The 23,848-nt window shown below is 47.3% G+C and overlaps 1 protein-coding gene and 1 long non-coding RNA gene across 2 annotated transcripts in view; one reads left to right on the top strand and one right to left on the bottom strand.

Moving 5' to 3' along the window:
• The window catches only part of LOC105805445, a 2,577-nt gene extending 1,065 nt beyond the window's left edge, over positions 1–1,512 (bottom strand). Inside the window, exon 1 of the long non-coding RNA XR_001137210.1 lies at positions 1,022–1,512. This is a non-coding gene — a long non-coding RNA (uncharacterized LOC105805445). The remainder of the gene's footprint in view (positions 1–1,021) is intronic.
• Positions 270–10,304, top strand: SERTAD4 (SERTA domain containing 4). Its single transcript, XM_012638348.1, has 4 exons — positions 270–433; positions 5,301–5,492; positions 6,722–6,837; positions 8,779–10,304. Exons 2-4 carry the CDS (start codon positions 5,318–5,320, stop codon positions 9,550–9,552), a joined length of 1,065 nt encoding a protein of 354 aa, XP_012493802.1. The 5' UTR covers positions 270–433; positions 5,301–5,317; the 3' UTR covers positions 9,553–10,304.
• Positions 10,305–23,848: the final 13,544 nt, after the last annotated feature.

Raw genomic sequence — 23,848 nt, 5'->3', positions numbered from 1 at the left:
GGCGGGCTGGGGTGGGGGTGCGGGGAAGGCGCCCCGTGTGCTGCCGGAGGAGCGGCGGCGGGAGGAGAGCGAGGGAGGGAGGGAGAGCGGGCGCGCTTGTCATGTTCCCTCTCTCACCCTGGGGGCATCCTGCAGAACCTCTCCTCGGAAATCCACGGGGAAATGGCAAACAGGATTGACGGGTTTCACACGCTCCTCGCTAGACAGAGCCGCTCATTACCATAACCGTCTGCGGCGACGGCGGCGCAGCGCCCCAGTCGCAGCGGCGGGACCTGCCGGGACCCCAGCCCGCCGCGCACCAGCGGCCAGCGCCGACCGGGCCGCCGGGGCGGGACCGGCGCGAGTGTGCACCGGCGGCCGGGCTGGCGCCGAGCCCGGGGCGGACCAGCGGCAGCTCTGGCGCTGCGGCCGCCGCCTCCCCGCTGACCCCGCGGTAAGAGCCGAGCTGCGCGCGGCCGCGGGGGCGAGGGCCAGGGCGGGTGGAGGGCAGAGGTCCCCCGGGGCTTCTGCCCGCGCGGACCGGCACCCACGCGGCCTCCCGCGCGGCCTCCTGGCACGAGGGCAGCGCCGGGGTCACCGAGTGGACTCCCGGGGCCCGAGCGGGACGGGCGCGGCGGGCGGGCCAGGGCGCAGCTGGACCCGGAGGCGACGCGGGCTTTTCCAGGGCGGGAACCGCCGCCTCCTCCGGGGCTGCTCGGGCTGCCACCCGCGCGCGCCGAGCCGACTCCAGGGGCGGGTGGGGACCGCAGCTCCGGTGAGACCTTAGGATCCTCGGTGACCGCTTAGTCCCTCACCCCGGGGGACGGGGATCAGCAGAAGGGACGCCCCCGGGTCTGGACGCCGCGGCGCCTGGCAGGTGGGGAGGGAGAGATCGTGGATGTCAGGAGCGCGCGTTTGTGAGAAAAAGGAATGGATGCGGGAGCTGACACCTTCTGTCCCCCGCCACCTCCGCCCCCGCACCCTCCTCCCAGGCAGCCGAGCCGCGCTGCGGGCGGCGGCGGCTCCTCTGTCCTCAGCTCACCTCCCCGGCGGGCTGAGGCTGCTGCCCGCCTGCTCCACGCCTCCGCCTCTCTCCTCCCTTCCTCCCCTCCCGCCTCTTCGGCCCTCGCAACTTTCCCGAGTGCCCGGCTGCGGCCGCAGAAGGCGGGGAGAGGCGGCCGCGGGGCCAGGGAGGCGTCCACGCCGCCGGGTCCCACGGGCGCGCAGGGCACTCGGCAGCCGCGGGCTCCCCGTGGGCTCGGCCGGCGAGGGAGGGAGGGCCGGCGGGCACCGCTGCGGGCTGGAGCGCGGGGCCCGGGCCAGCCTCGCCAGAGCCCTGCCAGCCGCCGTGAGTCATTTCCTTGGAATCCTACCTTTGGTGTTTATTTCCCTTAGAAGGAAACTTGGTTAAAAAAAAAAAAAGGATAAGACACAACGAGTAATAATAGCTCTTATTCTTCGGAAGAGGCACACGGCTCCGCACTGTGAAGACAACTTGCCTTTGTTCCCGGACACTTGGGTGTTGTTTACTTTCTCCTGCGGCCGGCGGCCGCCCAGGCGCTGCTGGCTACCCGCGAGAGGGCTGCGGGGCTGCGGCACCGACCCCGGGGCTGTGTCTGTGCGGGAGCCCGGACGTGCTGGCTGCCGCCCGCCTGCAGGGGGTCGGCCCTGCAAGCCGCGGACCCACCCCCTACTGGGCCTGGGCTGGAGAGAGCCCGCATGGTGCTGGGACACCCCGGCACCCCACGGTGCTCCTTAGGCCCAGCGCTCGCATCCCCAGCCCCAGGACCCGCCTAAAGCTTTTGGCCTCGCGGGGCTGCAGCTGAGAAATGCACTTCCCAGAGCAGACAGGTGTACTGCAGGGACCGGCAGAAAAGCGACATCTGTCTGTCTAGAAGGGGGTGAAGGATTTTGTTCCGCCCATCCAGACCCTTCCTCCACCTCCTCCGCGAGCCGTACTAGCTGTTGCGATCATGGTTGGGACCATGTGGAGGTCAGGGGCTTGGTTCCACCTGGGCAGAACATTTTACGACTGGCAGCATCGGTGGTGCATTGGGAATACCAGCACTTTACTGCCCTGCTTCCCAGTGTTGGAATCGGACTTCTACCTGTTATAACGCTCTTAATACAATGCTCTCTAATATCCAAAGACAGGTGGGAGGAGGGATAGGTAAAGAATGGCCAGGAGTCCACTGTCAGATTCAAGGTGCCACTGAATTCATAGTTCTGTGTGCCAGCCACTCCTATTAGCATCATAATGGCTCCGGGGAAAGGGCAAGCCCAACTCTCTCTTGAAAAACCAAATCGTATAGAAATGCCTGGTAACTTTACTGTGAACAGTTGCTGGAGAAGCTTGACATTTTATCCCTCAGCCTTCTGGGAATGCTTGAGGTGTCATCCACTGCATCTACTTGGGCGACAAAACAGATTTACAGGAACCTAAGGATAAAGGGTTAGCGCTTTTTACATTTTTTAAACCCGTGCATAGACAAAACACACTTTCACACTCTCGTTTTTAATCCGAGATCACCTCTGGTGCTAAGAAAACAAAATTTGCTGTAATATATATCTTTGTGTATGTTTAATATTCACAGCACATGCATTTGTAGACTTGAACTTCTGAATTCAGTCACAGAATTATAATGTAAATCTGATCATACAGAGAATGACAGTTTGGATCTCTACATATAATACAAAGATTCATGTTAAACATGGGTGCTTAACACTGCACCGTTGAATTTTTCGTGATCATTAAACTTGCCTTCTTAATTTGTTAACATCCCAGTGTAAGTTCTAAACAGACTAGGAAGACTCAGTTGCAAAATCTCCTCCCCACTCCCAGATAATCCCAACCCATTCATGTTTTATTCAGATTTACATAAATCACTTGAAGAACTCAGCCTTTCTGGTTTAGGATTTTGTGTGTAGCAGTTTCCAGTTTAAAAAAGAAAAACTTACTGAAATTAGATACTGTAAACAAAAGAAACAGCTAAGAACTATTATGCCACGATTCAAGTTCAAATGCATGATGATAGAATTTCATATGCTGGCAACAATGCTAACAAATAGAAACACTGACATCCTTAACAACCAAAAAAGCTACTACCAAAAAGTCATTAAAATGTAAACAAACTCTGACGAACATAAAACAGCACAGGGCCCATATAATGTCCTATTAAACAAAGGTAATTGTTGCTAGGGGCCTGCAAATGGTTTTCGTTTTTAAGGGACATGAGTTTGTCAACCTGCTTTTGTTTATATGTAATAAAATTCTACATAGGCAAAGGCTTGGATCTTATTCCCAGAATCCAGCACACAAGTGAGTGTAAATTTCAAGCTGGAGAATGTTGCTTCCCTCAATAAGAAAGGGCTACTGATTCTATTAAAAAGCTGTAATTCGTGTGCTCCTGGCAATAACATCTGATACAATTGTCTTTAGAATAGGTTAGGAAATTGGACCATTTCATGAGAATCTTCCAGGGAATAAATCATCATGAAGTGTTTTACCTTGCTTGGACGTGGAATTTGAGGGGTGATAGGCAGAATAGCTTAGTTTGTTAAATCAGTGTAGATAAAATTTCTTGGTTGACGATTCAAAGAGAAAAATTAATTTAACCTTTTTTTTTTTTTTCTCTTGTAGTAAGATTTTCTAATAAGTCCTTCTGATGTCTCTTTGGAGAACATCTTAGAAGGGAAAGGTGGTTTAGCAGCCCAAATCAGCTGGCTCCTAATTCCACCTACTGACCAGGACACCTTCCCGGCCTGTCAAAAGGTCTTGCTTCATTATTCAGTGGGATTGGGACAGAATTTGAGACCTCAGAGAGAAGACTCAGTGAAAAATAGAGTCACTGCTGCTAAGAGCTGCTCTGTTAGCCAGGATATTGTCACTTTAATGAAGCTATACTCTGGTGGTCTTCCTCCTTTTACCTGGAAGTAGACCCTTTTTATAGCATGTAGGTAATAATAGTCTCCCACAAGACAATGATAGATTCGCCCTTTCCCGAAAACATTACAAGCTGTATAATTTGAAAAAGAAAGCAAGAACTAGACCCCTAGTGTATATTTGAAAGACAATCAATCTTCAGGAAGCAAGCCTGACATCACTTTTATGACAGTTCTTTAAACCGCAAAGTGAGATAGTGGAGGTTTGGGTCTCCTAAAGGAATTGGCAGTTAACAAGGCACTGAGGCTGCCCTGCTGTCACCACTGTCACCACAGTCTATGGCCCCTAAATCCTTTTACTTTAACATCAGACTCTCTTCTCCCTTGAACTCACTCTTGACCCTACCTTGAGCCCTGCACTGGACCAAGTAAAGACACTGAGCCCCATGGAAGTGGCCCCACTGCCTGAGTTTTGGACGGGCCCAGGGAGCATCACAGAGCAGAGAGCATCTCCTGGCAGGCCTAAGGGAAGGGAGTGAACCGCGGAGAAGGGCAGTGATGTGTTGCCTCTTGGAAAGTTCCTGCCTTGTGTCTGGGCTTTGCAGTGTAAAGAGTTGTTGGCTGCCTCTGGCCCCAGAGCCCTGGCTCCTGTTTAATATTCTGCCTGCTCCGTTGATGTTGTGCTTGGCTCCTGTGGGACTGCAACTCACGGCTTGAAACTGGAGCCAATTTTCTGTCTTCATCTCGCAGTGTTTTGACTGGAGGCAGATCCAGTTCAGGCCGATCAGGGCTGGTGGAAACAACTACCAAGTGTCTCTCTGTCTGCTTTGCTTTGGGAGAAGAAAGTGGAGGGACCCCCAGAATGTTGTAGAGGAACTGGCCCGCGGAAACGAGAGGAGGAGGAGGGTGTAGGGGCAGCGGAACAGACTGAACCTCAGAGCATCAGTTGGAATTACGGTGGAGATTTCTGCCTCCCCCGCCCCTTTCTTCTGATTGATTAGTGGATTTCATCAAAAGAGACTCCCAGGGGATTGACTAGAAAATTGATTTTGCCTTATTAATAGAAAGGAAGCGCAAGGGTTTTGGCTTCTTAGCGGTACATTTTCTGCGGGAAGGTCAGGAGGAAAATGTGTTCAGAGGCAAAGCAGCTGTCTGGAAGAGGGCTGAGGGGAATGTGAGAACAATAAGAAATGGGGTTTTAAAGATCCGCCCATGAAATGCAGATTGCTGAACACAGAGGCTGAGCTAATAGCAGCAGGAGAGTTTGCTGAGGTTTCCTTTGGAAAAATAATAAAATGTTTCAGGGTGAAGGGGAGGGCCGAGGAGTAAAAGTTTCCCAAAGCAAAGGAATGAAGATGCCAAGGCCATCCCCAGGCTTGCTCTTCATTAGGGCTGTTTTCTGTTTTCTTTTTTTTTTTCTTTCTTTCTTTTTTTTTCAGATCTGAGGCTGTCAGAGATGACTCTGGTTCTGTCCATGAATAGATTCTGCGAGCCCATTGTCTCGGAAGGAGCTGCTGAAATTGCCGGGTACCAGACACTATGGGAGGCTGACAGCTACGGAGGCCCGAGCCCCCCAGGGCCTGCACAGACTCCTTTGCAGGGAGACCGGGGAGCTGGTCCGCCACTGACAGGTATTGCCCTTGGCCTTGCCCTGCTGCCCTCTGTGGCCAGACTGGCGGATGGGAGGTGGTGTCTGGGGTGCCCTTCTGAGCTGAGAAAAGGGCTAATGCCCCAGGGACTTCCCAGACTGCCTGTGGCCCTCTCATAAACGAGTCCAGGGCTCCAGGGAAAGGACCAGAGGTGATTTTTAAATTGCTTTCAACCCTGCATCTACCTGTGCTGCTGCTTGCTCGTAAGTCTTGTGTCTTTATTTATAAGAGACCCATACGAGACATTGAAACTCTGAGTTTGGGTTTTGGTTTTCTACCCTGTAGGACCGTATGGTTCTCTCAGAGCTACGAAAGTCCTGGTGGGCTCGAAAATGAAATCTTTATCCCTTGACACAAAAAGGAATCTGCCCTTTGGGCCAGCAGCTATGTGCCTTTTCTTTTTATTAAGTACACAATTGGCTTTGGTATTGTAGGAAAAAATTTGTAAAGCTGAGAAAATAGAAATATGTTCTTCCTGATTCGTTCTTCTCATAGACTAAGTTCCTTTGGATTTTGTGTGGTACTAGCTATCTTTCAAAAAAAAAAAAATACAAAACAAATACTCGATGATGTCTGTTTTGCTAAAAAAGGATTAATAACTGTGTTCTTTAAACATTAGATCCTACTTTTATTCGTGGTTTACATGTTACTGTTTTGAGAGTGAAAAGGACTTTAGTTACCCCAAATTTTAATTTTAAATGTCAAATATTTAAATTTCATGTTTTGAAAGAAGGAATATCATAGTTCCAAGGTGCAGACAACCATTCGTTTACTAACTTAGAGCCAATATTTTTAAGTTGTTTGGTTATCAGTGGTTACAGTTAAAGATGTACACATTTGAACAGTGGTGTTATGTTACCATGGATTTAATTAAACAATTTGAATAAATACTAATATATTTCAGAGTAATTACACTCCTCCCCTTTATGAATTTTGCTCTTTGCCTGTGCATTGAATTAAGATCCTGAGTATTCAGTAAATGCCGAAATATGTCATTTTCCTCTATAATTGCCTAGAAATCTTTGCCTCGCCGGGGTTGCAGGATTCCGTATGATAGCAACTATTAAGACAAATGTTTATTTTTAATCATCACATGTACAGACAAATATGTAGCCAAGTTATCCTCTACAAGGAAAGGAAAGAAAAGTATTTTGTTTGGAGAACCTCTGGCAAACCACATGTCATTTGTCATATCTGATTTATTACCACAGGATCACATTACAGGGGAATTTCAAATCCTATAACAACATCCAAGATCACATACTTTAAGAGGAAGTATGTGGAAGAAGAGGATTTTCACCCACCACTCAGCAGCTGTAGCCATAAAGTATGTTTTCTTAATAGTCATTATTTTTATTGAGTTTAAGATACTTAGTAACAGTTGCTTGATCCATTTCCAGAATTTAAATTGTTTCGCCCAAGCAATGAAAATGAGCCACTTCTCAGTAGAACCCCATTAATCGTTGTCACTTTTTTGGGTCCTGTGTTATTTTTCACAAGTACTTGAAGAGAAAGCCAGCAAGAGCTCTTTTACCCAGAAATAACAAAATTATATAATCCAAGGAATTTTTTTTTTTTACTTAGGATTTAATATTTCTCAGGTTGCATGTAGGGTTAAGGTTCTCCTGCACTGTCACGTGTGGGGAAATGCACTTGTTCTTTCCTGTGGTTTCTCCCCAGTCTGAGCTCTAGCTCCTGTGGCCAGTGCTACTTCCAGGTGTGTCCACATGGGGCTGGTGACAACAGGGCTTTTCCTGACCTCTTAAGAGTAGCCTTGAAAGTGTGCATGCGCCTAGAAACACGCACTTCATTGGCCATTCGTTACGTATGTTAAGTTTGCTGAAATACAGAATTCATTCCCAAGAAAGGACCAAAGCTAACTTTTTTGCATGTGTAGTAAGAAAATAATAGGATGGGGAAAGTGTATGGAATTATGAATCTGGGCATCTAAGCTTTTAAAATATCGGTTCTTTTTTCCTTATGGTTACCTTTTTTCAAAAAAAAAAAAAAAAACCCACTATCTGCTGATTTAATCAAGGAGGGGTATAACCCCAAACCACGGTTGTCTGAAACACAGAGAGATTTTCAATTCATCTTCCTGTCTGTCTCCTCTTGCCCTCTCCCACACCCTGCCACCGCATCCTTTAGATGTTGCTTTTACCTTGCTCATAAAAGACATCAGCATCCACTGGCAGGTGCTGAGCTTTTCCCTGCATGTGTAGTTCCTGCCTTTGGTCAGTCTGGGCTGGTTCAGTTCACAGCTCTTCAGGTTATGCAGCCAGTTTGCTTTTTATGTGACCTGGAAGAGCTGGTCCCCAGGACACAAGCAGTCGATTTCCTTTTTAGTTCCTGTGTTGTGGCTGTAGCAGTTTTCCAATTGCTATTGGATTTGCACCAACCATCACACAGAGACAGTATCACACAGCTCAGGAGTGAGTCCTCTCATTTCCTCTCTGCATCTCTTCTCCTGCCCGGTCCGAAAAGGAAGCCTACTTTGGTCCTTCAACTGACAGAACCAGTCAGGGTCTGAGCCTCATTCATTTCTGCTGTCCTCTTACCAAGCAAGCATAATTGCAAGTAGGAAATCCAGGGCATTAAAGAGAGACAGCACCAAAAGCCAAAACTCCTACTTCTTGATGGTTAGACCAGGGTTTGAAGTATTCTCATTATGACTTGCACCTTGACATCTTTATAAAAACATTTATGGATGTACAGTGTGTGAGTGTATGTGTCTGTGTGTACATGTGTATGTGCATACACACACATAAAAAAGTACAAGTATCATAGTACAGCTTGATACATGTCACAAAGTGATTGTACCGATGTAACTAATGTCCAGGTCAAGAACCAAAACATGACCAAGCAACCAGAATCCTTCCTTGTGCCTGCTTCTAGTCACCACCCCTCTGCCCTGCCCCTCAAAGTCACTGCTCTCCTGACTTCTAACAGCTTAGATTAGTCTTGTGTTTCAGCATCTCCCTCACTGGGCCATAAAAGACTGAAAATCTGACCCATCCCTGCTGAGATCTGCATGGGGCTGGAATCCCTGGTGCTTGAGCACACCAGTGAGTCAGGAAGGGGGTGGGAACTCCAGCCAGGTGAGGGAGGGGGGTGTCAGCACCACTGAGGACAGCATCTCTGAAGGAACCCTGTGGAAACAAGACCACAGCATTCCTACACCCAGACACTGCCAAGAAAGAAACGTGCTGGGATGATATTTTCATATCGTCCATTTCCTAAGCTTTCTCTTCCTTGTTTTGGTTTTTAGACCATCTCAATTTTTGAGGAACGAGCCCACATCCTTTATATGTCCTTAGAAAAGCTAAAGTTTATCGATGATCCTGAGGTGTACCTCCGAAGATCTGTCCTTATAAACAATCTGATGAAAAGAATCCACGGAGAAATTATCATGCAGAATAACTGGTGCTTCCCTGCCTGCTCGTTCAATGGCACCTCTGCCCAAGAGTGGTTTATGGCTCAAGACTGTCCTTACCGGAAGCGACCACGGATGGCCAAGGAGGAGTGTGAAAAGTTTCATGCCTGCTGCTTTTACCAAGAATGTGGCGGCCACTACCTAAATTTACCCCTTTCTGTCAACGCCAATGTCGGAAGTGCCTCCACCGCTGCCTCCTCTTCCTCCTCTTCTTCTTCCTCATCTTCCTCTTCCTCTCCCCCTCTGCCTTTACCAAGTTGTTCCCACCAGGTGGATTTTGATGTAGGCAGTGCACCTATTTACAAGAGCGATGGCCAGATACCCCCCAATGAAATCTTTGTTACTAATGTCAGGTCACTTGGTATCCAGGAAAAGGCCAAATTAAATGATGAGAAAGCAAATAATGACACCAACAGAGAGGGTGGCCCCCTCAGCCATGAACCCGTGGGAAATGACCTTGCTTTTGAGTGCAAAGGCCAATTTTACGATTATTTCGAGACTGGATATAATGAAAGAAACAATATAAGTGAGTCTTGGAAAAAGTCCTTAAGGAAAAAGGAGCCTTCACCAAGTAACAAACTGTGCTGCAGCAAAGGGAGTAAAATATAAGCCATCTTTTCACGGAAACTTTGAAGCATGCACAGCATGATCAATTAGCTCTCGTAAATTTTATTTTGAATGGATTTTATAGTTTTGTACAACTGATAAAATTATGCCATGAACATGCCGTGTCATTTTAACGCCTGGAGAGCAGATTGCATAAAACATCTGTATAGTAGGCATCAGCGAGCTACTTATAAATGTGATTTTACCAAGAAAACAGTTGACTTCATGCTTAAAAGTATATCTTAGTTTTCTTACAGGAAAGATCAATAGATTAGATTGGGGGACAATGTGCCCTTGTGATATTTCCATTGCCTCCCCCCAGGGAACCTGTCACTAGCTAAGAAATTCCAACATGTTTGCCAATTAATTTGGTAGTTGTTTGGTAAGCAAATCAGTATAACCAGCAAAGATGTTTGCTTCTTCTGTATGATACAGTATTTTTTTTTAAATAAAAGACTGAAGACAGGGAGCTAGATGAAATGGCTTCATGGTGCTGTTAAGTATTTGTATTTAACAGTCTTTTGTGACAGATGAAAATAGGATGTAACATAATAAAACACACCTGTCTAGGGGCGGCAGTCAACAGTCTGCAAAGAGGGTATTCCCTGCAAGTTCCTGGCTTGCCTGTGATAGGTGATGAGGCTTTTAGAGAGGTGTTATACAGGGCGATTTTTGGTGCCTTACTTAAACTTAATTTTTGCCAGTGTGAAAATTAAGGATAAATCAGAGTTATAGCAGGGATTTGATAAACAGGAAAAAAAAAAAAAACAGGGTGGATCAATATGGTTTGGAAACTGTTAACTTTGAACTATTGTGTTCAACCTTTGATTCGACATCTCTATTCTTTATTTTTGATGCCCAATTGCTTTTGGATTTGGCATTTTTCGATAGGGATGGAGGAAACAATGTAGAGAGCTGTTAGAAACCAGCACTAGCTGCTTGAGCTTTTCTATGGCAACGGTCTGTTGCTGGGGTTTGGGTTTTCTGGGTTTTGGGTTGTTTTGTTTTGTTTTCTTGTCCAACGAAGTTCATGAACCAGTGGCATGCGTTATACTTTAATCTGTTTTGCATCATTTCACTCGTTTAGATTATAAAAGCATGTGGTTTTTTATATATGACTTTTGCTGTCGATTAAGAAGCACAATGTTAATAAATGATGTGGTGATCAATGAGGTTTATCTTAAAGAATGTAAAGATTTTAGTTTTGGGAAAGTTATTTTGGAGAAATGGGACTTAATCTGTGATAGTTACTGTGTATTTGGTCAACATTTTTCTCAATAATACCTTTAATTTGTGCGTTTGAAAAGTGTTCAGAGTGGCCCTCCTATCAGCCTTCCTCCCACTCCAACCAACTCCTCCTGCTAAACTATATTCGAGTTTCCAAGTTCACTAATTGACTTGGACCTCTTTAAACAATACTTCACAGGAACCAAATGCCAAATGGAGGAAATAAGTAAGTCCTCCCAGTTTCTCCAAGATAAAGCTTTTTTTTAATTATTGCTATTAATATTAAATATAGGTCTCATTCATACAGTGTATGAGTAGGATCATTTGGACAATTGTCCACAAGGACCAATTTTTAAAATATGTTCTTGTGTTATAGCTAAATAGTCTAGTAATGTTTTGTCCTTTATTTTCAATATTTGATAAACATTTGATGTTGAAAACTTAGATGATAGATGCTTGTATATGAATGTGTTGTAATAAAGTGAGGTTTTCTTGATATATATTTATTAAAATGATCAAAATTATTAAGATTTTTTTTTTAATTTTAATGGCTATTGGCTATGTTTCTCTTTTCCATTATTCTCCTTTAAAAAACTCAATATGTCTAGGAACTGTTGTGGACAGGGACCACACAGGAGTTTTCAAAATAAAAGAATACTTTAAGAAGCCAATCTGGCAAGTGTTTTAGAATGGTCCTAGTTTACAAGTTTAAATTTCTGTTGATTAAGAAGCACAATGTTAATGGATGATGTGGTGATCAGTAAGGTTATATCTGAACAAATGTAAAGACTTTTGAGAAAGTCTCTGAAAAAAATTGCATAACATGAAACCATAAATACTGAATCTTATTAGCTGATTCCTTTATGAAATGTCAAATTGTTAAGAAGATGATCCCTATGTAAATGTTTATAACAGCTACAGATTATCGTTAGTAGTATTCCGTACAATTCTGTATTAATGTTATTCTTAGAAGCTAATATTTCATTTGATAAAGTGGGAAAGCTAGTTGAAAGCTAATTCATTTGTCAAATGTAGCATTCTTATTATGAGTATAATACCTCATGGAGATTTAAATATGAAAGAAAGGACTTATCCTTTTGCTTTTTAAAAGCCCCCAACATTACCAGATACTGTTTTGCTTGATGGCCAAAGCTGTAAAATGATGGAGGTGGTGACTTTCAACAGCACACACCTGAGCTGTGGGCTCGCACACCTGTTCGGTAGAACCCACTAGAATTGATTTTGCAGGATGAGTGGCGCCTTTGAATCCAGCAGCATAAAAATCGGTTATATTTAGTCATCACGTTTTTGTTTCTAGGACATTTCTAGCATAGTAAAACATTCTTTTTCTTCACACACACACACACATCCCTAAACACCCATTCAAATTACAAAAATTTTCCTGTTGTTAGTAGGTGAGAGCTTTAGGACCTCCTATGTTCACCTCCTATGCACCCAGCATTGTTGTTCTACTCATGAGCTATTAAGTTAGATTTTTCCAGAGTGGCCAATGCACCTCTTCATAAGAAGTGAAATCTCTTAACTGGGTTCTGTAGTTTTATCTTGAGAGACTTGGAAAAGCTAAGACATCCTCCACCCCACACTGCTGTATATACCCGCCTGGAAAGTAGCACCTTCTCTCATTGCTGTGCTCTGCATTAAGGAAAACCTGATATGACAGAATTCAGACTTTCGAAAGAGAACTCTTTCCCTTAAGAAAGTGGCCCTGCTCCCCCAAGAGTGCTTTTCATTGCGAGTCCCCTAGACAACTGGGTGCCTGTCATTGATCAAATCATTAACATTTGCCTCTGGTCCTTCCTTTCTAAAGGGGCTAATTGTAGAAGATGGTCTGGCAAAGCCATTTTCAAAAAGCAAAGGTATCATCAGTATATGCTTCCACTCTTAAAATCCTATTATTCTGTACTTCACCTTGAGGGGCTCCTAGGAACACAATTGCAGGGGCATGGGAGGCAGGTAGAAAAACCCCAAACCAGTAGAAGCCACTATCTGACAACCAATCTATAATTAGGGTAAAGCATCTTTAGCATGATCTTTGATTAAGACAATAGAAATTTAGAACATTTTACATGCCACTTTGTTAAACAAATGCCGAAGCAATTGAATGAAAGTATTTATTTTTAGAGCTCGTAGTTGACTCCATCAAAGCATGGCTGCCCACCCCTCCAGTTTTGAACTCGTATTGCAGCTTCTCTTGATGTATCTTGTGGATCAGGAGAGCAGAGAACAACTTGTAGAAGACATGGATGTTAGACATCAACTTCACAACAAATATTAGACAAGGATTTAAGGATTCTTACTTGATGCAGCTAGGCTTTTATACCCTTCAAACTTACTGCGAGCAGGAAATGCTTTTGCAAATAATTAGCTGTTAACTTCCATTTTTATGACAGCCCCTTAAATTTGAAATCATTTCATTTGTAGTTAAGGTTACCACATCCCTGCCAATTTTACTAGGCTTTTTCAAAGACAAGGATTCAGCATGGCATAAGCAATGATGGTTTAAATTAGATGCAGAACTATCCCATGAAGAGAAGAATGAAATCAGTATTTAAATAGTAAAAGAAGAGACAATGTATGATTTCTAGTAATTCATTTTAAGACCACTGTGTTTTGATTCTGTGGTTTAAAATAAATGCATTAAGCATCTTTTAAGTTACTACCAGATGCCTCCATTGCTTTCTTAGAGTTATAGTGCAAAAGCAAGGTATATTCTCTTCGCAAGGCTAAAACTTCTCCATTTTATGTGATATAGCTACATGACCTGGGGTGAAACAGTTACTAGTTTAGAGATTGTTTCCAGCCCTGGGTACATGCCATAATTTAGCTGGGAGAACTCACTTAGGAAAAGCACTTGCAAAGATGTTAAGTTATGAACATTTGAATCTCGCATCCTGCCATAAAGTGCATCAGCAAGTGAGTTTAATAAAACATGCTGTTTAAAATAGTCTGTAATTTCCTGTTTCTGCATTTCCCTTCAATATCTGTGACAGGCTGAAGAATGATGACTAAACGAAGGGAATTTACACAAGCTAGTCGTGGTGTTTGCAAACCATCGCCATGAGCTTCATCTTCTTTGGTAAACAATTCTCTGGTGGGCTGTCTATGGTTGGTTTTTTCCCTTGGTTTTGATCCGATTTGTTAATTTTGAAAATGCAAACTGCTTATTTATAGCGTGGAAACACCTGCTTTTGACCACAATGAAACTGATAGAACGTATGGCGATGTATTCGTTGTTTCTCATGAAATTTCTCATATTTCTCAGTCCCATTTGTGTAACTATTCCCTTGATTTAAAATTATAAAAGCTTACAAAATACCATATCTTGGGGGAGGAGGAGAACACACATAGAAAAGAACTTGCAGAGATGTAAGTTGTGATCTTGCTTTCTGCCAAGGTCCCCAAGATGATAGGCAAATATCAGAACTTCAGGGGAAAGGGGCCTAACATACCCCATGGTCTGTGCTACGCAGACCAGCCTCACCTTAAGCAGTCACTGCCTCCATCCGGGTCATTCCATGGGAGCAGCTGAGTGTATTCATCAGACATGTGATCCTCCGCTGCCTCCTCTGGTCAGCTCACACAGGAACCCAGCTCTGATACTTCTAGACGCAGTGCTTTTTCCTGCAGATGCCCTTTAAGGCAATTGCAATGAACTAAGCTCAGATGTGGTATGACCCTTGCATCCTCGAAATCAAGAGGTGAGTAGATCTCTCTGAAATGCACCTGGCACAGCACTCAGTCATATATATCATTTGCAAAACTGACAACACCCCAGTGTGCACGATAAGGAAAAGATAGAGAATGACAGGCTATGCAAGGGATTTCAGCAAAAGGTTAGGACGTTGGTCTCTGACCCAGTAGAGTGGAGGAAGTCTGAGAAACATAGCACTCCACATGTAGTAGAAACTAAATTCACTTTCCTTAAGGAAAAGTCTAAGACTATAAAGAAGACAGAATTTTTTTTCTTTGTCAAACCTCTTTAGGAAGACAGCAAAAAACATTTCAGGGACTAAAGGATTTGCTTTATGTTTTTGCAGGAAGAGAGAGATGGCTCCTCTGCCCTCTCTGGAGCTTGGAGGGTTCCTTGTTCTCCAAGTAGTTTGCTGCAACCTCACACTCGTGGGGTCAAGCAATCCTCCTTCCTCAGCCTCCTGCCTCAGCCGCCCAAATAGCTGGGACTACAGGTGCATGCCACCATGCCCGGCTAACTTTTCTATTTTTAGTAGAGATGGGGTCTCATTCTTGCTCAAGCTGACCTCAAGTGAGCCTCCTGCTTCAGCCCCCAAGAGTGCTAGGATTACAGGCGTGAACCACCTCATCCATCCAACACTGTGCTTTTCAACAAAGCCACCAAACCATCTTGTGACCAGGTATATGCATTAGCCCAAGGCTCCTCTCTCCTGTTCACTTTAGGCATAGAGGTTGTGGGTTTCTCATGAGACTGGAATACACCCGAGAGTTAAGAGAGTGGGGGTTGCAGTCAGACCGCCTGGATGTAAATCTCAGCTCTGTCACTGTAGTTGTGCAACCTTGGACTTGGCCAACGAGTCACTTTACATCCTAGTGCCCCAGTTTTCTTGTCTGTAAAATGGGATGGCACATGGTATCCACCTCAGAAGGTTATCAGGATCAAAGGCTTTAATATCGGGGAAGTGACCTTGCCATGGTGCACATTATATGCAATGAGTGAGCCTTTGTGATTTCCCCACTGCTGTCCCTGGATGCCCTGAAGGTGGGATCTGACAGTGCTCGATCCTCCTTTGGGTGGAAAGTGTTCGGCCTCTTGGGTTCTGTACAGTGAGTTTGAAATTAAATAGGGGAATGGTGTCAAACCTGAGGTCCAGAGCCCTTAGCTATAAAAGTAGTCATTGGTGGTCCTGAAATGTGTTTCATATTTCAAAAGGCTTATTGCAAATCATCAAATTTTCTGAAAGTGATTGCACAGGCTGACCCCATGTCAGAGGTTGTACCTTTGGCTGGACTTAAATCAGCTGTGGGTTAACACAGTTATCACAAACTAAGATACTCTGACCAGGAAAATGAAGACATTATCCTTAATAAATGCAATTTGTTTAAAAGACAAAATCTTTCAGAACGTTGGCTGTTCTAAAGGGAATAAGAGGTCCCTTGTAAGTGAAAAGATTGCAAACCACTAAATTCTGATTTATTCCCAGGATTTTCCAGAGTTCAAGTTTATTTAATTACTATATTTAATAATTCTCTTAGACCTAGTTTTTGCTCAGAAAAAAACACAGTTTCGAGTAAAAAAAATTGGATAATTTAGACTGATTGTGTTCCTATACCTGATAATGGAGGCCAAAGCAGACTTTTCTGGATGATCATAACTGAGGACATGGCCCATCATAAAATAACTAGGATACAGGTACCACTTACAAGATCTAAGTTTAAAAAGCAGATCAATTAGGGGTTTGTTATCGCTACTTCGAACTCTCCTCCCTTTCTACATTTCCATTAAACTCAGAGCCCAACTGATAGCTTAAAAATAGGATTCAATTTACAATATTACATTTCCATCTCTCTCAATTTTTCAAGAGTATATGTTTTTCTGTAAGGTGAGGTACACTTGTAGTGAGGGTTGCTGATGGGTAGGTCCTAAAATGAGAACAAAATTAAACCATATGGGTTGAGAATGAGAAATGGGCCCCAGAGTGTAACGAAAGCAAATGCAGTGTTGTACCATGATGGGGCCAGGACTTCTCTGCAACAGGTTCTCCTCCTACCCTCCTGAGCTCTGGGATCTCATGATTGGCAACAATAGTTGCCATTTGAGCCAGCCGAGAGAGGCATTGGGAGGCCAGGACACCTCAAGCTGCCCAGGGAGATCCAGGCTGGCCATCTCCAAACCTTTATCCTCTGGGTGTTTGGAAGCCAAGCAGCTGGAGTAAATATTTTTATTTTCCAGGGAGCAGGATTCCAACCAGTTAGGATGATGAGTTAGAATTCTCAACCAATCCAGCTTTGACCTAGCTAATTTTAGCCAAGATGACTTAACACACAAGGGACATCTCTCTATTTGGAAACAATATTGGTCTCTGCACAGAAAGAACTCTTAAAGAAACCCTGAGGTCATCTGTCCATCTGGGTGTTTTAAGGGATGTATAAACAGATACGTGCTAAGAAGAATCCTGGGATGGAATTTGCAAGAATTAATTGATTTCTCTTACTCTCATTATAGATCAGACAAGGTTTAACTCAATCATTCTAAAATTTCCTTTTTTTTTTTCTTAGAGTCTATTATACTGATTTCTGGTCAAACGACTGTGGCTTCTTAGCCACAAAATTGTAACGAAGTTAGTGGTGAGAACACTGGAGTAGGAGTTAGGAGACAGATTCTCACCCAGCTCTGCCACCCACTGTCTAACCATGAACAAGCCCCTTAACTTCTCCAGGTCTTAATTTTCCATCTGTCAAGTGATGCGGGTGGACTCAAAGGGCCTCTAAAAGATTGTCTCTTCTGGCCTCACGTTCATCATTCTAACCACCAGGCATCTCCTGAAGATTCTCACTTGAGTTTTCTTCCTGTCCCTCCTTCCTTTCCTTTGCCAGAATGGCTTTTTTCCCCAGTGAAACTGAGAAACTGCTTCTGGATGTTTCTTAGAAAATAAATCCTGTCCAGAATGATTGTTTTCTGCATACGGCTGCTAACCTATTGTCTGAAATACATTCCTCCAGATAGGCCATGCTCCCCCGATGCAGTTCCTCTGCCCCTCCCCCCGGAGAGCGCCCCCTCCCCCTGCAGCCCATTAGCCGTGCACACCCGGAGCCAGCCAGGCACAACGCTGCTCCTCCTGGCACAAGATTGTCCTCGCCTTCAAGCAGCCAGCCTGCCTGCACGATGCAGGCAGGAGATCCGTGAACCCTCTTCTCTCTCGTGCTTATGTGCCATAAAATAGCGGACTTTCCCCTTCTTTTTATGAAGACAGTCCTCGCAGCTGTGACTATAACTGTTTTTTTTTTTTTCCCCATACCAGCCAAGATTATGGTCCCATAACCCAATTAGTGTCATTTGGTGGTGGTCCAAGTGCTTCCCCTGCACGAGTTTTAATTTGGGGATCCCCGGAGGCTGCACTCCACATCTGTAGCCGGCCTGTTCTTCCTCTGCCCTTATTTGCTCGAGGTTTATGGGAGGATTAGCTGTGTGGTCTGGGAGGCGGCTGCTTCTCTTTCATCCGCACAACTCTCGAGCCGCCGAGGAGCCTTTTACTTTTCATCAAGCCCTGGCACCTGGAGGGCGGGCAGCCGGGGCGACTGGAATGAATCAGTGGATGCCCTGCAGGCCCCGAGGGGCGCGGCCCCGCACGCACGGGGGAGGGGAGGGGGGAGGCTGCTTATTGGGCCGCGCATCACCCGGCCAGGCTGAGCCGCGCTGGGAATGGGGGGTGCTCGGAGCGAGGAGCCCCCCCGCCCCGCCCCCACTCCCTGGCTGGCGAGGGCTGGCGAGGGCTCCGGGCGCTCATTGTGCAGGCAGCTGGCACCAGCTGGGAAGGGGAATTAGCATAACAAAGAGCCGGAGCGAGCGCCGCGCGGCCCGGCGGGGGCTCTGCGGAGAGCCCGGGGCTCGGCTCGGAGGAGCCGCGCTGTCCCCCGCAGCAGCGCGCCCCGGGCCGCCTGGCCTGAGACCCTCGGAGCGGCGGAGCCCGGCCCTCGGCGGGCGTGCCCTGCCTGGGTCCCGGCCGTGGGACCCGCCCAGGGAAGACAGTGGGCGTGGGTGTGAGTGTCCGTGACTGCGTGAATGGGCGGGGGGGGGTGTGTACGGGCGAGTGTGGGTCCCTATGAGCGAGTCTGAGCGTGCGTGTAACCGTGTTCCTGGGCATGTGAATGCGGGTGTGAACGGGTCTCCTGCAGACAAGAGGGGACCCCACCAGCTCCCTTCCTTCCCGCCTCTGGAAGGCCTCTTTGTTTATTCCTTCCCTGAAACGGTGGTCGTTTTCCTTAAATCTCCAGTTCTCAATCCTGGCTGCACCTCGGAACCCCCTTGGGGAGCTTTTACAAAACCCTCAGGCCCCGGCCCCACCCCAGAGTCTCGAGACTGATTGGCCTCTGCTCAGGTCCCCCGCGTGGGTGTTTCTTAAAACGCCCGCCTTGACTGTCACGTGCGGGGCTGGGAACCGCCGAGCGAGCGCCGGGGAGGCCGGAGCCGGCCGAGCCTTGGGCCTTGAAGCTGGTCCTTCGCCTTCACTGGCTGAAGTCAAGTGCACGTTCCTCCGACACGGCGCTGCTGTCTCGAGCTCGCCACTGGGCAACTTCACCCCCATGAATGCCCGCAAGCCTTACGGCAGCCCCATGGGGAAAGGGTTGTCAGGAAGCGCAGGCTCAGTTAAGTGTCACAGAAGCTAGTAATTCGGCCCAGTGCTGTGGGACTCCAAAGCCCACGTTCTTTCCACTGTAACATGGAAAAATTAAAATTCAAAAAACAAAAACAAATATCCCGCCGCTTTTCACGTGCTGCCAGACCTCAAGCGGACCAGGTCCCTAGAAGGAGCCTGGGAGGACTGTGGGGGAGGGGATCTTAGGGCGCAGTGGGACCCACCGCCCGAGGAGGCGGATAAGGCCCAGACGACGTCCCTAGAAAATGCCCGGGACATATTTATTCTCCAGCCCCTTCTGCGCCACCTTCAACCTGGGTCGTCCTTCTCCCCGCCTGGGCCCCCGGCGTCGCCAAAAGGTCCCCGTCCAGCCTTTTCCTGACTCCCGCTCCCAGGCCCCTCCCTACAGGAAGGAAAGATGACAGCACAAGCCGTTCGCGTCACCCGGGAGCTGTCGACAGCTGCGCAGCCGGGAGCGGGCTCAAGAGAGGGCGGGAGGGAGCGCAGCGGTCAGAGACCCGGGGACCGGGGGACCCAGGGACCGGAAGCTGCACCTCGGTGCCTCGGGCCTCGCGCTTGGGCCTCGCCTCGCTGCGCCTGCTTCCTCCTTTTGGGAGCGAGGCGTCTCTGAGCCTCCTCACCCTCTCCTCGACAGAAGTCCCCTTCCTCCCCCGGCCAGAGCAGCTTTCCCGGAGAGGGAGGACAGAACCGAAATGAGCTGCCGGGCTCCGCCGGCCCCAAACTCCCCCGTTAGCCAGGTGTGTGCGTTTTCACAGCGCGGGCTCCTTCAGTCGCCTTAGCATCACCGAGCTCCAGAGGCGCACGTGCTTCTGAGGCCACCCAGGCCCACCCACGCTTCTCACAGCCCTGGAGATAAAGGCCCAGGGCTGAGAAATGACTGGAGGTATCACAGCCTCCGGACTGCCTGCCCAGCTTTGCTCGGCCTGCACCGGGCTCTTTAATAGCAAGCCTGGGTGCTCACTTACCCAGGACATCTGCGGCGAGAACCCCAGTGCTGGGGAAAGGAGCAGCCTCAGAGAAGCAGGCGGTGTCTGGCCCCAAGGTGTCCTGGAGAGGGGGAGACGGTGGAAACCCTGGGCCCCAAGCCTGAGCACCACCAGGTCTGAGTCCAGGAGTGCTGCAGGGGTGGCTGGTGGCCTGATGGGACTGGTAGTGGCTGATGTTGTTATTATTAAGAGTTCAGAATTCTCGTAGGTTCTAACGACTGTGTTCATTCTCAATAAATGGTTTCTTAATAATTGTTTTAATTAGCAAAAAGGCTGTCTTATTAAAGCTAATTAAAGGCAATTTGGGAACCTTATTTTCATACAATCATAAAATTAGAGAAACAAGAGGCTAGAGAAATGGGGAATGTCTCAGCTTTTTATCTGCAGAGGGGGGCAGGGAGGAGCTGGGAAGGGACACCCTAGCCCCAAGCCAGGCCTGCCAGGTTCCAGTGCCCAGTGGGACGAGGACTTCCAGACTTGGGCGTAGCTTCAGACAGTGCTGGGGACCAGCTGTAGGGAGGAATCCTCTGTCCACATCCTCCGACTGGAGTTTCAGAATCACCAGAACTCCTCTGCTTCCTCCCTCTGCTCCCACAATTAGTTCTCTCCATCGAGTTATCTTTAAATTGAGTAAGGCACTACCGTTGCACCTCCGCATTGCACCTGGCAGCCTTAACATACCCCAGGCCTCGCTCCTGCCCACAGCGCCCCCTTGAACCCCAGGCGTTCCTGTCAGCCTCCCTTCTGTGGCTGATGGTCCTAAATCACCTGCTCAACAGGCACATGTAACCTCCCAGGCCTGACTTTTCAATGTCCTCCAGCCCTCAGCCCAGGCTATGTGCCCAGCCCCAACCTTCTGCTTCCTGTGGGGAACCTTCTGCTTCAGCCATGTCTGTCCTCATCTGTCCTCTCAACATCCTCTCTGCTGACCTGCAACTTTTCACCTCCCAGCCTCCACGCCTGCTTTTCCCTTAGCCTGGGATAACCTCTCCCTGCCCCCACTTATGCAAAGAGTAACTTCCCCTCAAGGCCAATTCAAGGTCCACATTTTGTATGAGACCTTCCAGGGCTATTATAGGCCTGTTCCATGATACATAAAATGTAATATTCCCCCCACTCCTTCGTGAATTACTTTTCAACTAGAATCATAGTTTGAGGGGGCAGGTTGTTTTTTTTAGAAAGGCATTACGAAGTAGAAACTAAACGTGGATTTTGGAATTAGAGACCTTAATAACAATCCTGGCTTCGCCTAACTTTGTGACCTTGGGCAACTGCCTTGACTTCTCTAAGCTCTGGTTTCTTTTTGAGTAAAATGAGGCTGATGAAAATACCCAGAACTAACTTATCGGGATGTGTAAATAGATAATGCATGGAAGTCACTTTACATTTTACATAGATAATGCATGGAAAGCCAGGCACATAATGCTAATAGCTCTGTGATCATTGTCCTTGTTGACATGAGGGACAATTTAGGAGGTATGAGCAAGTCCTCTGGGAAGAGAGACCTGCCTAGTCAAAGGGATTCCTTGGCTATCTGAACTCATGACAGCCTCATCCCTAGGAATTCAGGTGGCCCAGTGCCCTCCCTCCATCCCTTCTCTCCAGGGTCCAAATCTTAGGGTGGGACTCTTCCCTGGGGTGCACGGGATAGTGGTTTATGGGCACATACTTAAGTGTCTAGCATCAGAGCTCCACAGGAGGAAGATACTGAACACGGGGCAGCTCCTTGCCTTTTTGTTTTAAGTTTCCCAACCTCCATCCTCAGTAGGCATCCCTATAAATAAGCCACTGCGGCATGAATCTAAAGGTTAAATCCAGTATATCCTACCATGACACCAAGAATTCTTGCTTGTCCTTGAAAATGCAACTTGACGTATAAGTAGATTTTGCACTGTGGGCCTTCTACCTCTCCTTATCTGTTGCTGAGGCCATGGGACAGTGAGTGGCCATGAATCAGCAGGGAGCTCCCCTTCTGCCCACCCCGAGCATCCTCTGGATGAAACCTTAACCACAACAAGCCTGACCACAGAGGAAGAACAATGAACAGATCCACGACGTTTTAGCTGCCCATTCACAAAGGAATTGTTCACGTAGGGCCCCCCGCCTTGGTAATAGCTATTATCACAAGACCTATGTTGTATTTATTCGCACCTCCTCACCAGAAGGAAACGCAAGCCTATGACACCTGATAAGCAGCACACTTTCACCTACCAGGGGCTGTAATCGAAGCAGAAGTGCCACAGGAATTAACCAACAGGCCCCCACATATCAAGCACAGTGTATATTTTCTCCACTGCAGCCCAGAAAGGGACTTATTTCCCACCCCTGAGCATCAGTGGCTGTGTCGGCCCCACCACCGCTTCCGATGGGGCTGGAGCTACCCTGACATGTATGTATGATTAAAGCTCCGTGTTACACAGCAGTGGCTGCGTTTTCAAGGAGATAGAGGAAACCTCACAGGACCCCTGGGGCAGGACACAACACTGCTCCTCAGAACATTCTTTTTAAAAAAGTTGTCATGAAATCCAATTAACCAGCTGGAAGGCCAGTGTGGGCAGGCCTCCTCGGGGTTAATAAATAATAGAACATGCCCTGCATTGGAAGAGGTATCTCTCTTCTCTAAGCTTGGAGGCTGTGACAAGCTCTCCCAGCAGGAAAAAAAAAACATGTACCACCACCACCTCCTGGGCCCTGAAACTTCAGTGAGTCCAGCAGTGAAGGTCCCCTAGACAGATGCCCAGAGTCCTGGGGACAGCTTCCCCCTCCCCTGCACCGTGAGCCACAAGTTCATCAACCCAGCCCCAGGACTGAGGGAATGAAGGGGCTTGTCTGGGCAGCATTAGAGTCGGGTCAGGAGCTCTGGTTCTAGTTCCAGGTCTGTCTCATTCTCAGGCAAGCTGTTCAGAGAATCCTGTACCCAGCCAAACAGGACCGTCCCTGGTAAGGACTGCAAGGTGGGCACAGCAGGCCCTCCCTTACTGGTCCTCTCTCCATGGCTGACACCCTGGGTGGGCTCTTTGCTTTCATTAGACCAGTGCTGTTCTAAAGAAACATAATGCAGACCACGGATGTGATTTTATTTTATTTTATTTTTTATTTTTTTTTTTTGAGACAGAGTCTCACTCTTTTGCCCAGGCTAGAGTGAGTGCCATGGCATCAGCCTAGCTCACAGCAACCTCACACTCCTGGACTCAAGCAATCCTTCTGCCTCAGCCTCCCGAGTAGCTGGGACTACAGGCATGCGCCACCATGCCTGGCTAATTTTTTCTATGTATTTTTAGTTGTCCAATTAATTTCTTTCTATTTTTAGTAGAGATGGGGTCTCGCTCTTGCTCAGGCTGGCCTCGAACTCCTGAGCTCAAACAATCCGCCAGCCTCGGCCTCCCAGAGTGCTAGGATTACAGGCGTGAGCCACCGCGCCCGGCCTCCACGGATGTGATTTTAAATCTTCTAGTGTCCTCATTTTAAAAAAGAAGTTAAAAGCTGGGCATAGTGGCTCACGCCTGTAATTCCAGCACTTTGGGAGGCCACGGTGGGAGGATCACTTGAGCCCAGGAGTTCAAGACCAGTCTGGGCAACATAGTGAGACCTTGTCTCTACGAAAAATAGAAAAATTTGCTGGGTGTGGTGGCACACGCCTGTAGTCCCAGCTACGCAGGAGGCTGAGACAGGAGGATAGCTTGAGCCCAGGAGTTTGAGGTTGCAGTGAGCTATGAT

This window comes from Propithecus coquereli, unplaced genomic scaffold (genome assembly GCF_000956105.1).
Source record: "Propithecus coquereli isolate 6110/MARCELLA unplaced genomic scaffold, Pcoq_1.0 Scaffold129, whole genome shotgun sequence".
In the NCBI taxonomy this organism is placed as follows: domain Eukaryota; kingdom Metazoa; phylum Chordata; class Mammalia; order Primates; family Indriidae; genus Propithecus; species Propithecus coquereli.
Note: the sequence above shows the minus strand (reverse complement) of the source record. Positions and strands in the feature narration are given on the sequence as shown.